This window comes from Coenobita brevimanus, chromosome 61 (assembly GCF_032717465.1).
Source record: "Coenobita brevimanus isolate Jiangsu-jjx chromosome 61, ASM3271746v2, whole genome shotgun sequence".
NCBI classification, from domain to species: Eukaryota; Metazoa; Arthropoda; class Malacostraca; order Decapoda; family Coenobitidae; genus Coenobita; species Coenobita brevimanus.
Window position 1 is genome coordinate 12,481,543 of NC_137014.1, and position 16,230 is coordinate 12,497,772.

Here is a 16,230-nt window from a genome sequence, read left to right on the forward strand (position 1 = left end):
ATCCTAGTCAACAAAATCCTGAACAAAGGCATATCTAACAATGACAAAAAATGGCAAGACAACTTTCTTTAAAATAGACAAATCCAAGTACTCACCGGCAACCAAAAATACAGGTTCAGAATCCTCCCCAGAGTTGTCTCACAAAACCCTGTCCTCTCACCCCGAATGTCAGCTTAACTTTTTAGTGACCAACGCGCCACTTTCTTGTAAGAGTAAGAATCCTGTGCTGATGGGTTAGCGGTTGCCTCATAGCATTTCAAAGAACTTTACAGTACATCAAGCAGCAAACCAACTCTGACATGTATATACGCACTTGAATAATGACTTACATGGAGCAGAACAATGTCGTTCTTAAAAGCAAACATCACTCTTCTTACTTCACCTAAATAAAAATTTAAAACATAACCTCAAATCACACTCTTTAACCAAGCACTTCCTAAAGTTTAAATAAATGTCCTAACTTCTTGGGCTCTCGCTGCAAACACACATTTTTTTTTTTTTCTCAGCACAACAAACTTTTAGAAGAAACTCTTCCTGTGAAATCAGTACTGTAAAAATACCCTCAAACACTATCTTGGAGCAAAAAAATCAGTGAGAAAACAAACAATTTGCACAAATTAAATCAAGTTAACTCAGAACTGTTCCGACCACTTAAAACCAAAAACATGGGAATATTTCACAAAAGCATACAACAAAGCTAAACAGTGGGTGCTTTGAACCTTTTTCATACTGTATATAATGAAGCTGTTGTATAATCACCATCAGCTTTAGCTGAGCTGCAATGTATGCCTATATAATACTGACGGTAGCAGTGTCTGATTCTCATGGGTGACAGTAGCAGTTTCATAGCCCTTCATTTAGCAAGGTTCGAACTGTGCACCTAGCCACAGTAGATAAATTCACAGCCACCTCTCACTCTAGAGAGTGAGCCAACTGATATCCGTCGTACCACCCCATGTCCTTTGATCAACTCATGGCCGCTGTGTTACCCATCCACTTTCCTTTCAGTCGCCTTACGGTTTCAGTGCCACCCGTTACATCTCCCTTTTTCAGCCATGCGTAGGGACTGAGACGCAATTTTTAGTGCAATTCTTCTCAGTTGACTAATTTTCACAATCCGAAGTTCATTTTAGTAGGAGTTTAAATTTCCCAAATAAATAATTCAATGGCTAGCCTGCTCTAAGAACTCTTGTTTTTTTATTATTATTATTATTATTATTATTATAAGCATTACCTAAGAAATTCTTGTGATTTCTTGTGTCTACAGTACGTGTGCTTCGACGCTGCTCTGGAGTTGGGCGGTAACAGGCAGCCTCAGCAATGCCTCACTCTCTCCTTCGGCACTTTCTACGACACTTCCTTTGACGGCGCCTTGTCAGAACTACCGTGTGAGGTCCATATGTTCGACATCATTAACGTCGACCCTGTGCTGGCCAAGGACGTCGACCACGTTTACTTCCACCAAGTAAGTTTTCCGTGAGTAGGTCGAGGCGATAGGATGAAAGGTGAAGGAGGGAGTAGCTGCAGAGGTGGAGTGGAGTGGCTATGGGGATTGAGGTTTAAGTGAGAATAATTATCAAAGAAACGATCTAAAGTGAAATATGTTGTTAATGTGATGGATGAAAGGCGACTCTTAGGCTGCAAGTTGATCATTGTAATGAAAATGGAGAATGGAGGGTATGGGTGAATGTAGAGGGAGAGAATGAGAGTGAAGATGGAAGACTGAATTTAAGGGTACACACTGAATCAAAATGAATTTGTAATGCCTTTTTGGTTAATGTTGTTCAGCCTAATCAAAAGATATGATAATAAAACATTAACTTCGGTTGTGCGATGATACATAAAGTTGTTGTGCACTTATCACATAATATAGAAATCTGCCGGTGAAGTATCGTGAGGTACAGTACTAGGTACTGTACATGAAAAAAGCGAATGGTTATTGCCTTCTTGTTCTTGTTGTTATTGGTGGTGGTATTGTTGTTGTTGTTGTTCTTCTTCTTCTTTTTCTTCTTCTTCTTCTTCTTTTCCATTTTCTTTTCTTCTTCATCATTTCTTTTGGTGCTGCTGTTGTTGCTATTGCTTAGAGGACACTCTGAATTAATCCATTACAAGGTCTATCTTTACAGGATGCGCAGAGCCCCGTTCTGCCCATCACTCACCACCATCCCAGCCTGTCCCATCCATTCCTTTCCACAGACACTACTCTTTTCTTTGCATTCACATCGAACTCCTAAGATAATTCTATGACTGAAACTTTCCACCGTCAACCCGCCTCTCATAAAAAGCCCATCTTCACTGGGGTACTTTTCTTAATTTTCACGGCAGTCCACCACCATCTACTCGTAAGCTCTTTCCATCCACTCGCCACTGCTCACCTTACTTATGTTTTGCTTCCCCACCTTTGACTAACAACTTTCCAGCGTGCCTACGATATCCATCTTATGGTATACCTTCTTAAGTCAACCCCCAAACCCATTTCCATCACATTCCATCCCATCCTATGGTAAATGTCATAAAAATTATTGCTTCTGCTACAAGCCAACCTACAAAGCACTTAGTGAATACTTACCCTGTCGTGAAACGCCAGCTACCATCATCCTAAACCATTCCCTCACTCGTGTCTGCCACCTCACAGAGTCCTGAAAGATTTTAACTGACATAAATAAAAAAAACACTGCTTTAATTGGGCTGATTTTTTAGCATTTTCCTGCATAGGCATGACCTGATACGATCTGAACTGATATGAATTGATCAAATGGACCTCAAACGAAAAAAAAAAAAAAACTCTTGTCACAACTAGAAATCCTTTTTACCAACAACCCAAACTTTTTGGTACACGTCCTCATAAGCCTGGCTTGAAGTACTTTGATCAGATGTTCTATAGAGAGCTGAACTGTCAGAAATAGGCTTGAATTGAGGTACTTGGGCCTGAATATGGCTGAAATGAAACAGTGACAGGATGTAAGCTGACCTGAATGGAGATGGATAGACCTGAAGTTGCCTAAATGGACTGTTTGAACCTGATCTGGTTTGAATGGATCTAGACTGATTTTGCTGGATCCACCTGGGAATGAAGGACCTAGATGGACCTAACCTGAAATGACATAAGTGAAGCTAAGTGGGAAAAACGGGAATTGAATGGAAATAACGGAACTGAATGAACATAATTAGCATTGAGTGGACATAACTGGAAATGAATGGACATAACTAGAATTGAGTGGACATTAATGGAACTGAATGGACTAACTGAAACTGAATGGACATAACTGAAGCTGACTGAACATAACTGGAACTGAATGAACACAACTGGAATTGAGTGGACATAAGTGAAACTGAATGGAATAACTGGAATTGAATAGACATAAATGGAACTGAATGGACTAAACGGACATAACCGGAACTTTATGGGCATAACTGCAATTAAATGGCCATAAGTGGAGTTGTATGAACTTATCTGGACATAACTAGAGCTGAACTGCCCTGAACTAAGCTGACTGTGCCTGAATAGGCCTGACTGATGTAAATGCCTTCACTGCGAGGGGTCTCCAGTAAGATGAATGTAATGGCTAGTGATATAAGAAGCAGGTCATGAAGGCATCGTTGTACAGAAAAAGTTAATGAAAATTCCTAACCCCATCACTACCAGAGGCCTTCCCTACATTTGAATATAATCATCTGAAGGCAGGGAAAATGAAACTAGAACACTCAAGCTTTTGCTGCTGGACCTTCACAGAAAGGGTTAATTTCAAAACACGAGGGTCCATCAAAAAGCATATTAGATCACCTTCAGAATCACAAGAGACAACGGATAATTTGGTGACGCATGGTAACTCCCCAGATCGTGCGAGTCCGTTGTCAGATGCTGCAGCCCATACTGTATACTGTACCAGTGTTCTCCACTTACCAACTACCCACCAGTTCATCTCTCTATATGTATCTTTCCATCTGTTCACCTAACATCATTCAGCTCTTATTCATCTCTCTCTCTCTCTCTCTCTCTCTCTCTCTCTCTCTCTACATGTATGTATAACTGAAGACCAGGACAAGGAGACCATGAACTGGGCCCAAGTTCGCGATTTATTGCAGTTGTGACGTTTCGGGGTAATCAAATCCTCCTCAACAGACAAAACTATAATTACCAAAAAATAAGAATAAATAAATAAGTTGCAAAAAGTTACATTTCATTCACAAAAGTACTAAAGACCTAACTTTAAAATACATACAAAATAAATTTAAAAAATTATGTTGCAAAAATATTACACTTTTTACAAAAACTCTAAAGACTTAACTTACACAGGTGTTCACCTGTTTTATATACACCATCAGGTTCCCTACTGGATCCTCAGTTGCTGATATACTGTATATATATATATATATATATATATATATATATATATATATATATATATATATATATATATAAAACATTTCCTCTCAAATGTAGCTTTATTTTTTTTCTTAAGCTATCATATTCTTTCATTTATTCCTCAGGTTAGAACTAGTTTTAAAGAGACAATATTCCAGCAAAATTTATTTTAGAGCACAATGACATTCACGAAAATGGATAATCTAGTGATACTTGGCAACTGTACAGTTCACATAAGAGAGTTGCTGCACGTCACTTTACCATCCTAAAATTATGTTGTGGGGGCAATCGGCGCGAGGAGCAAAGCCTCAGTCATCCTTTGACTCCATCAAAGAGGCTACTTTCATGCAACCCTCCAGGCAGAGACTATTCCCCCTTTTATTATCTCTAGACAGGACCGATCGACCTGCTCCAGCCACGTGTTCCATGACCTTTCCCTTGGTCTCCTCTGCTCTGGGTTAACTCTGTCAGAGAGTACCCTGTGAGCAGGCTCAACTTTAGGAAAACGGACCACATGCCCATAAAACTGATGTAGTCGCTGACGTATTATGTGTGTGACAGGCCTCAATTCCGTAGCAGCACAGTCATACCAGTGATATCCCATGATCGGTCGAAGGCACTTAGTACCAAAGGAGTCAATTTGCCACTTCAAGCCACTGTTTAATGCCCATACCTCACAGCCATAGAGTAAGACAAGGGGAGCACCAGTGCCTTGAAGATGCGAATTTTTTCTCTTCTACACAGTACCCAAGTTGAGTGACTTCATTATTCCGTAGGCCAGACTGATGCGACAAGAAATCTCATCATCTGACTAAAAGTTATTATGGACCATGCTACCAAGATAAGTGAATCTTTCCAAGACTTCCTTGTTCTCACCACTTACATGGACAGACTGAACTGTTTCATCTAACAAGTCACCAAATGCCTGGTCCTTGGTTTTGGCCTAGGAAACCTTTAATCCAATAGCATTTCATGAAATTCCTCGAGGGCATTTAGTAGTATTTCCAGTGACTCTGCAAAGATAACTATCATCAGCAATGTCAACGTCTATAACCCCGAAATTGTCAACTGATACTCCACAGTGACTTTGACTCAGAGCCCAGCCAAGTACCCAGTCACGCATGTGTTGAAAAGCGTGGGAGCAAGTACACACATCAGTACTTTCTGGGAAGAAGTTGGATGTTCCTCCTCTACACTTGATAGCACTCTCAGAATTTGAATGCAGACGAGAAGTCTGTTAAATCATCTCTGTGGAATTACATGGAGTTGCAGGAATTCCCTTAATGCCTTCTGATTTACTGTATCAAATGCCTTCTTGAGATCCACATAGGCTGCATGCAGACCTTGTTGATACCCAAGGCAACATTCCACGAGAATTTAAAGAGCCAAGATGCCGTCAACTGTAGACTTCATGGTCATGAATCCAGATTTCTCAGGCCTCTTAAACCTTAGCAAATGGTCCCAGATATGCGTCGGGAGAATGTGAGCAAGAACTTCGCCTGATACATTTAGCACAGTAATACCATGATAATTACTACAGTCACAATGGTCTCCTTTCCCTTTCCAGATAGGGCTGACCAAATCCCTTGTCAGTTCTGAAGAAATGATACCAGCCCACCAGACGATTTCTGTGACTGCATGTAATGCCTTGATCATGGCTTCACCCCAGCTTTGATAACTTCCGTGGGGATGCCACAAACACCCGCAGCTCTACCACTTTCCAACCTATCCACACTCTTGTTGACTTCCTCAGGAGAAGGCACATAATAAATAAAATAAAATAATTTGGTTTTACACCAGGTACCCCCGAAAGGCTAAGGCGTTGCCCCTGGGTAGAGGACTTTTGGATTGGAGCGTGTAGCATTTTATGACCGGATGCCCTTCCTGATGTCTACCAATGACCCTTGGGTGGATTCGATCCTCCGACCCTTCGGTCAGAGCGGAGCGCTCTAACCCAATGAGCCACGGCTGCTACAGTATCATTAATGGGACCAATTTTTACCCAGGGGCCTATTTTCTCCCACACCCCTATGGGCCTATATCTCAAATGGACCTCTTTTACCTCATGCGGTATGACATTGCTATGGACCTATTTTCTACAGTGGACCTCCCATGGATGTATTTTTTCCCACTGGACTATTTTCCATGGTGAGCCTACTTTCCACTTGGACCTGTTTCTCCATTTGTACTTATTTACCCATGGACATTCTTTTCAACAATAATCTTCTTTCCCCAATGACCTGTTTCCCCCAAGGGCCTGTTTTCTCTTCATGAACCAGTTTTCACCAGGAACCTGTTATCTTCATGGACCAATTTCTCCCCAGGGACCTATTTTCTCTCCATATGAATTCAATCCCTACATGGACCTATTTTCTCGCATGGACCTCTTTCCCTTAAATCTTTTGTCATTTGGACCAGTATTTCCCTTGAGCCAGTTCCCCCAGTAGATGCATTCCCCGTGAACTCATCTTCTCACAGTCATGAACCTTCCCTAACCATGTAGTGGTATCTATTCCACAATGGACTTACCGTACTTTTCCCCAATCCACCCACACACCAGCCCACCGACCTACCCATTCACCCAGTGTAATAAGCCCATCTTCTGCCTCGTCCTAAAGGGATGCCACACATCAGCCCATCCCCTCGCAAAGCACACCCACCCGCTCCCCCACCACCAGACTAACCCACACCTACCTTCTCCACTCTACCTGCTCACTCACGTACCCCCACTACACCCACCACCCTACCCCACCCAGCTACTCTAAAAGGTAACCCATCCACCCATCTGATCCACCCCTCGCATTCATCCACCACATCCACCCACCCATCCCACCCCCCCGCCCTCCCATCCACCCTACTGCTCTAACTCAGTATTCTGTATTAATTATGATGTTTAAATACTCGGAAATCTAACACCAGACAAGGAAAACCATTTAGAACTAACAAAGAAATGAGATGAAACTACACCACGAAGCTATGATGAACAGGAAAGGTGGAATGCGAAAAACTAGAACACAGGACAGTTAGGCAGCTGTAACGACTGCAAGTAACCTGTCTGCAGTAGAGGCTGTCAGCAGTTAGAGGTAAAGGATTATGTAAGAGTATGTTACCGTTCAGCAGAATAATGGATGTTGATAAATTAAGGATCCACAAAATGTCAAGAGGCCATAAATGAACTGGGGAATTCATCATTAACCTGTTGCCTTGCTGAGTCAGCTGGCTTATGTCAGAGCAGTGTATTACCTAACAGCTGGCCCACACACAGATGAGAAATACTCTTCCTTTTTGGAGCATTAATTCGTAAGTCTTCATAAAGACAAGAGTATCAGTTGATGCATTAGTACAGAACCAGGATGGAGGCATTACAGGACTGGGTCACAGAGCCACGAATGTGATGTCACAGGGTGTAGGAGTTACGAGCTATCAGCAAGACATTATTGCCCATATTACACTAGGCTACATCACTTATGTCTTCTTTGCTTCTCACAGATTCCCAGTAAGTACCGAAGAACCATTTGTGCCACTTAGATATATGTCACAACTACTGTACAGTATTTTCTCTGAAGTAAATTAATAACTTAAAACCGTCTGTTATCATGGTATACAAAATGTAGTTGACAGAACCTCAGGCGTCCCACCATTACCCTCCCCTTCCGTTCCACCTGCAACTCAAAACCAAGCACCATCTGCTGTGCGAACTATGAATTCACATGTGGTACTTCATATTAACTGCTTCTGGTTTCCCTAGGTTCACGAGATGCGCCCTGCTTGTGAGAGCTACTGTACTGTACTGTACTGTACTACACCTCTAGACTTTTCGCTTTAAACACTTGGCTGTGAATTCAAAGCACAGAGAGTGGGACTTTTGATCCTGAAGTAACTGCCACAGAAACATGTCTGGTATCTGTGCGTGTGGAAGCAGGGATGGGTGGTGGGTAGAAGGGTACTGGAGATGGGTAAGACATGTGGCTGAGTGGGAGTGGTTTGACTGCCATTTATTGGTTAAGCCCTTAACTGCGGGGCATCACTTTCGTGACGCTCGGGTACAATGGATCATACCGCGGGGCGTCACTTTTGTGATTCTGTGTTACTTTGAATTCTCCAGGGCTTACAAGTGGTGGCTTGTATCATCTATCAGTACTGCCAATGTCCAACACTAGTCAGCACTCCTAATCTCATCTGTACTCCCATCCACTGTTGACAATTTAGCCATTTTTCCCCGTTCTTGACTCCCCTCCTTACCTCCCCTCCATTACCCTCTCCTCTCACCTGCCCGGCTGCACTGCGCTAAGCAAATCTTCCCCAGAATTTTCCACTGATTTCATCCATTGAAATAAGCCCTATGCCCTATTCTTATACAAAATAATATATACAAAAAAAAAAAATAAGGTAACTGATAGTGCCATACACCTGGAATTGGCTAATTATCACCTGACAACACCTCACGTGCACTTGTTCACTAATTTCCCCCAGTAATTTCCCCTTGAAATATGCCATATAATCTATTCTCGTAATAAAAATATATATATGAAAGGAAAGGAAAAAGCCTGAGTGATATTTACATTCACCTGGAACTACCTATTTTTTTTATGTATTGTCGAGATTTCCCATCAATCATTTCATAGCATGTAAATTAGCAGCTGTCACCCTATTGACCTTGTCAACCCTTGCCTTCCCATATATGCCACGAGAATGAGTTCCTTGTCATCCTCTGAGGTGAAACCATGTCGCACCCACGCCCCGCCATTTCTGCCACTTCTGCATCCATTCCAAAGGGCCCTGTAACCTCTACCCCTAGAAAAACTCATGTGGGAAGCAGTAAAGGACTTAGTGAATCAGCACTGGAACGTGAACTGGCAGAATTATCTATGCTAATGATGGATAGTGACTTTGATCCTTCGGGTGAATCGTGTGATGAGCCTAGTGAGGAAATCGTTACAGAAACTTCTAGCACGAGTGCTTCAGTGTCCCAAGTTATCCCTAGCTCCAAGGGAAAGGAGCCCTTAGTGCAGCAAGGGAAGGAATTTGGGAAGGGAGTGAAAAGGCGGCGGGTTAGCCCCAGAACAATGGCCCCGCGTGACACAGCCCGCCATGAGTCCCGAGGTGAATCACCTCCCCGCTCCCCAAGCCCCACTTCACTAATTTCCTCCTCATCTTCAGCGGAATTTTCTCCTGAGTCTTCGTCGTCGGAGTCTCTACCAGAATTTACTGTACAGTGAAGGTAGGCTGTAGGGGACGAGGTAAATCCCTTACTCATAAAAGTAGAGTAGCAAATAGAGTAAGGGCTGCTAGTACTACATGGCAACCTAGGGTCAGTGAGAGTCCTTGAAACAGCCCAGTCTGCCTCACAGCCACCCTCCACCCTCCACCCTCACCCACCCTACACCGCCACGACAGTTAATCCTGGACGCCTTCGTGTGGGAGGTTCCTATTTCGTCCCTGAACATCTCCATTTCGATGAGAGTTCCTTAGGGATACAACCTGCCTTCACTCTTGACGAGGATGCTGAGTGTGTGGACTTCCTTTTGGCCTTCCTCGATGACGAAGTCATGCGCACATATGTGATGAGACTAACACGTACGAATCACAACGTGCTGCAAGTGGTGCAGGTGCAGCAAAGATGCAACAGTGGGCCGTGCTGGGAGTGCAGGAGCTGTATGTGTTCTTTGCCCTCATGCTTCTCATGCCACACTCAAAGAAGCATGAGTTGGAAGAATACTGGTCAATGGACCCCTTACTACCCTCATCCACCTTCAATAAGTACGTGGCCAGAGATCGCTTCCGGAACATCATGGGAAACCTGCACTTCGCCAACAATGATGTACCTTCCCAAACTGACCCACTCTGGAAGATCCGGGAGATTCTGAGCAGAATGAAAGATAAGTTTATGTCATTCTTCCACCTCTTTCAGAAGTTTGTCATTGACAAATCCTTGGTTTTGTTCAGAGGACGTCTTAGGTTTGTATAGTACATTCCAAGCAAACGCCATCGCTTTGGAATCAAGTTCTTTGTATTGTGTGACTGTAAGACAGGGTACATCCTTGACGTCGTCATCTATTCAGCCAGCACTGTTGATTTGGACAAAACACCCCCTCTTGGCTTCTCAGGCTGTGTAATGAAAGTGCTGCTTGAAAGGTATTTTGGTGGGAATCATGTGCTGTATACTGAAAACTATTATACAGCACCGAAACTTGCTAAATATCTTTCAGAGCACGGCATCGGCTCCTGTGGCACTGTGAAGAGCAATCGTGCCCACTTCCCCAAATTCCCAGAGGCAGGAAACTCGCAGTGAGGAGACGTGCACCTACACAAGTCTGAGAAGATGCTGGCAATACAGTGGCATGACAAGAGGGTCATGCACATGCTCACCACCGTACATAAAGGTGAAATGAAAGACAGTGGGAACGTCGACCGTAGGACAGGCGAACCTGTGAGGAAACCTGATGCTCTCATCGACTATAATATCAACATGCGGCTGGTGTACAAGTCCGACATGATGATTAGAGAGATCGACTGCCTCAGGAAGAATACTAGGTGGTACAGGAAAGTTTTTCTGCATCTCATTGACATGACGATGCTGAACACCTTCATCCTGTACAGGATGAAGGTAAAGCCACCCAAGTCCTTCTCCCTGAGATTGTTTGCCAGGACTTGTGTTCAGCAGCTGCTTGAGAGATATGGTAGGGTGACAGCAGCAACTCCAAGGCGCCATGCTGTAAGACTTCCCGACAGACTTGAGCAGAGGGCGTACATGGATCGGCACAGACTGGTGCAAATGCCTGCCACAACCAAGAGGAAGGCTGTGATCCGCAGGTGCCAGGTGTGTGCACATACCACCCGACGCACACCTGAGAACAAACGCACCTCCTGGCAGGGCACTGAGTGCCAGGTTCCCCTCTGCGTTACCTGCTTTTTTTATTACCACAGCCTGAAGCAGTTCTAAAAGTGCAAGTGGAAAATGTAAATAATGTGTAAATAGCAAGTGAAAGCAATGGATGTAAATATGATGGAACCGTGTAATATAGTTTTATAAGTTACTGCAAGTGACAGTGCATAACATAGCATAAGTAAAATAGAAGTGTTAATATTGAAAATACAATAGAAAATGTAAATAGAAATGTAAATAATAAGTATATAAGAATATGAGTACAAATACTTGAAGTTATGACAGTGAAAGTGAAACCTTGGCTCTCTACCTATTTTACTGCAAGAGAAATTGAATGCCTACAGTGACAATAAACTACTCTTACTGAAGGAAACTTATGGATAAAGACTACATATATATATAAGTGTTATATAGTAATAGGAATATAAAGTGTGAGTGTTTTTATGAGTAATAAATGATAGAATACCAGCGGGGAACAAGCGCAAGTGGGAGGCTCGTATGCGCTCGTAATTTTCATTGCTTTCACAGTGCTTTTTTTTTTTAGTATGGATTCCAAACTATTTGAAAATCATGGGATAATGTTTCTAGTGATAATATCAGGATGTGGTAATCATATTATGGGGTGTCGGGAAGTGTAAAGTGGAGACTTCGTTACCCAAATTCAGAGATCTCCACAAGTCCTACGGTACTCGACGAAGGCTCAACAAACATCCCAGGAGAAAGCCGAAGGTATGTGCCATATGCATATTTAATTATACTATTCTAGGACTAGTAACTGATTTTTGGCAAATATTTTTAGAAAGTCTATTGGAGCGCGAATATCCTAGCAGGACACGCAAGTCACGCCAAAACAACCCCGCGGTTTAGGGGTTAAGTATAATAAAGACAGATCATAGCAGATTGATATGGCTTTAGAACGTTCATGTGGTTTACCAGTATCTGTGTGTATGTCCCCGTGAGTGTGAGAACAACGCATATTCTAGCTTCCTCCCATTCTTTAATGCCCATCAAATCCATCCCTCCATCCCGGCCACCCTCCCCTGCTTCCACAAGCAAATTATTGTGTGGCAGCTGCTCCGATGTCACAAGTCTCAATCTCCGTTCTTCGAGTTCATAGCCAATTGTTTAATAAGTAGAAAAAGTCCCTGGATGTACAAGCTAAATAGTCCATCAGTAACTGAATGACAACAGTGTTTCTGACCCAGCCCCTGGGAAGGTCAGTCAGTTAAAGACATAATATTACTGGAAGGTTTACATGCACTGGAAGGGCAATAATCGACTTTAAATGACGTGTATGAACCTAACTGGACCTAAATGACCCTGTAACGAACTAAATGGACCTGACTGGGGCCTGAATGACCCAGGGCTACCAAAAGTGTTTCTAAACTGATGGAAATGAACCCAAAATAACCAGAGTGAATTTAATTGGCTGAAATGGCTTAACTTCTAACTGGACCTCAAAATGGCTGAAATTACCTCGGAAGAATGGATGTAGCAGTACCTGAACTGCCTTATATGTACCTGAGTTTACCTGCTTGGGTATTGATGAACATGAAGGGGATCAGTGAACGTGGAGTGGCCTAAACTGATCATGAAAGTAAATTATTCCTAACCTGGATATGCGAAAAAGAATCTTGTTCTACTAGTCTGTTTCTGGCAGTTATGGTGACTGACGTTTATTTCCGCGGATATTAACACCGACCGATGATTTTGCCGACACAGGTATTGTACGCAGTTGACCAACGTGCTTGTTTCTCATCAGTGACTGCTAGGAAACTAACTGAACTAACCTGATTTAGCACATTATGAAATTTTTTTTTTCATTTTCAGTTTCAGTCTCATTACCACCACTAACCAATAGATACTACGGCAGGACTGAAGCGTCATTCTACCCGTAAAACTGTAATGACTGCGAGACAAACTGGCCTTTACTAACATTCCTAACCTAACCAGAAAATAATCAGTCCCAAGCACATTCTTTGGTCTGTGAAACGAATTTCTGAGGGGTGGAGAGAACAAGACCCATTAACTCTTTTCTTAGTGTTGTGGTACTGTCGCACTAAAATTTCAACTCTGTATGACGCCTGGTTATTTAATCAGCTATTGGAAATATTTACACTTCTCTGTCGTTGTTGCCTGTTGGTGCTTTCTTCATGCTAACAACAAACAGTGATACTCAGCTATGAAAAGTGGTACCTGCCACCACTATAGCATTAGCAGTAGTTGTGAGTCTTGTAAAAAAAAAAAAAAAAAAAAAAAAAAGTCTAATTAACACCAGACTTGCTCATGTTCTAGTACAAATTTTCCTTCACCAGACTATCCTTCTACTCTCAAATTTCGATTTCTTTTTTATGATGTGCATTTCACACACAGTTTGAGAGCTTCCATATCACCGAATACCATGGCTGTAGCAATAAATTACCTATTAGGTTACACAGTGCTTCCTTAATAGGGTGTTCAGCACTTACAGGGGAGAAAAAGAATGGATATTTGGGTGGGCAAAGTGTGCAATCGATTCCACTTTACAAACAAAGCATTCAGGCAAAAACTTATGGTTTTTTATCAGTGCAAAGTTGTGCCTCACTACCCCTGCATTCTGTAAATCTAACTGATCTGAGCACGTGAAGGGTATGGTGAAGAAAGTAAAAATAAACAGTGTGGTACATAAAGAAACAATATTTTTGAGCTATACAACAAGCATAATCAGTTTATTAATTGTGGGATTTTTTAGTCGAGTCGTAGAGGGCTCTGTGGTGCTGCACAACATGGAAGATCAGCTGTCGTTCTTCATTCATCATCAGACCACTGTTGTAGTCCATTGCCAGTTTGACTGCCTGCTCAGCTGCGTCATTGACCACTTTGAAGTGGGCCATGACATCAGGAATGGGGCTGAGGTCAATGATGCTTGTCGGAGTATCCAACTTCAAACACTGGAAGAGGTTTTTCGACTTCTGGGTGACAAACTTAGAAATTCTCAGATTTGATGCCTTATCAATTGTCTTCATGTTCAAACGGTGCAGACCCTTCTTCCTCGCCAGTGCTGTGGTCATATTTTTCAGCATTTCCTGCTTTTCCTAAGCAGAGACTTTGTCAGAATACATGACTAGTGGAGCCAGGTCCTCACTGAGGTACCAGAGGTGGCTTTTGACTGTCCAGTGCATTCTTTGTTACAGTGGGATCCACCTCTTTAAATTCTTCAATCTTCTTCAGGAGATTGAAGTCATTGATTGAAGCGTCGGCAACATTTGGGGCTTCAAACCAGTGCATCACATAGATGGTGACGAGGAAGTCACAGATACGTTTGATGGCATCCTTTTAATGCCATGTGAAGGGGAAGGAGTCTGCATCCTTCAGTTGATTTCTGAAAATGAAGATCTTGAGGCTGTAAAGGCCTTTGACCATCCACCATGCCCTGTGATAGGCACCTGGACGTTGAAAAGTCATCCGTGCTGGCTTCTTGCCGAGGAAAGCCAAAGACAGCTGAAGGAGCTCAAGGTAGTCATCACGGGGATGCGCACGATCCATGTGGCTGAGTATGAAGTGTTCAGTGTCCTCGGCTCTGTCGGTAATCCACGACTGAGATTTTTCATCCGGGTCATCATCGTAGGGATCGAAGGAATCTGTGTCAATTTAGTTCCAGAACTCTTTGAATCGACCGAAGAGAGGAATTTCAGGATCCGAAGAAGAGAAAAAGGGGTCAAAGATCCCTGCCACTATGAGTTCACACACGTGGTGCCTGCATGTCAAGAACAACAGCGGGACTTGGAGACCTCTTTCAATGACAAAGCAAGCTCCGCTGTGAACCCCTGTGTTAGACCCTGTAGTACGAAAGCAGAACCCTGCAATCCAGGGCTTCACTTTCAGTCATTCATCTAGAGTCCTTAGCACTGCCGCTCCCATCGATTCGCCCATTCCAGCAGGGATTTTAGGGTATCGTCAGGATCTTCTCTTTACCAATCCCTGTAACAACAATCGCCAGGCGATCACTGCGGCCACAACCATCGATGTTGGGTAAGAGCTTTCCATAAAAATGGAGAACCAAAGGTGTTTGTGGCTGGAATTCTTTTTTGATCTTTTCAGCGAACTCAGTCCTTGATTCCTTCCGAACGAGTGGAGAGATCCGACAAACAACGTGGGTTCCCCCACGTCAAGCCCTGCTGTGATCAAGGCGGGAGTTACCACTTGCATTGCAACTCGCATTGAAATGAGGCATGGGTTTGAGAAGGCCAAAGAAAAATGTCAAAGTATGGTGTAGTTTCCACCAGTAGTGGAACTGAATAAGCACTTTGCCCTTCAAGTTCCTGAAGGTTCGAATTTTCTGAACACCCTATTCCTCAGCTCAAAGTCATAGGTAGTATGGACAACTGTATGATGGTCGGCACCAGCCAACCTTCTCCTACTTCATGCCCTCCTCAACACACTCACGATCCAATAGTGTTACCTTTTAGTGAACATGCTAGTTTAGCGATTTTTTTTTTTTTTTTTTCATTTTCCCAGTAATTCCCTTCATCGAATCTTAGCCTTTGTAGTGGGAGAAATATCCACATTTAAACAATCCAAAAATTAATAAAAATACCAGTTTTGCCACTTGACTCCACCTCAGTCCAGCTTAACACTTGCCCACGAAAAGGATACATCGAATTTCATTCCGGATAACGGCAGACTATTGTTTTCAGTTCACAGACACCCACCGTAGCCAAAAGGTTAAAAAAAAAAATAGATCAGTGTTTTGAGAGAGAATTAAGATATTATGTTCCACCGAACTTTCAGACCACTTTATTAATGTAAACAACCCTGACACAGACAGAGGGCTGGTACTACAATCCCAAACAGATAATCTCTTCATCCTCAACAATCTCCATCAACATACCCACATCCCACACCAAGCTCTCTTCCTTCCATCATCCCCAGACATCACCTTTTGCTCATCAAACCTCGTCCCCACAACATCCTGGAGAGTGGTCAAAACCCTTGGCTC

General features: G+C 42.9%; 1 protein-coding gene across 1 annotated transcript in view; it reads left to right on the forward strand.

Annotated features, from left to right (window-relative positions):
- The window catches only part of LOC145403691 (uncharacterized), a 63,341-nt gene that overhangs the window by 29,506 nt on the left and 17,605 nt on the right, over positions 1-16,230 (forward strand). Inside the window, exon 4 of the mRNA XM_080275379.1 lies at positions 1,268-1,465. Within this exon, the coding sequence (XP_080131505.1) occupies positions 1,268-1,465 (198 nt within the window). The remainder of the gene's footprint in view (positions 1-1,267; positions 1,466-16,230) is intronic.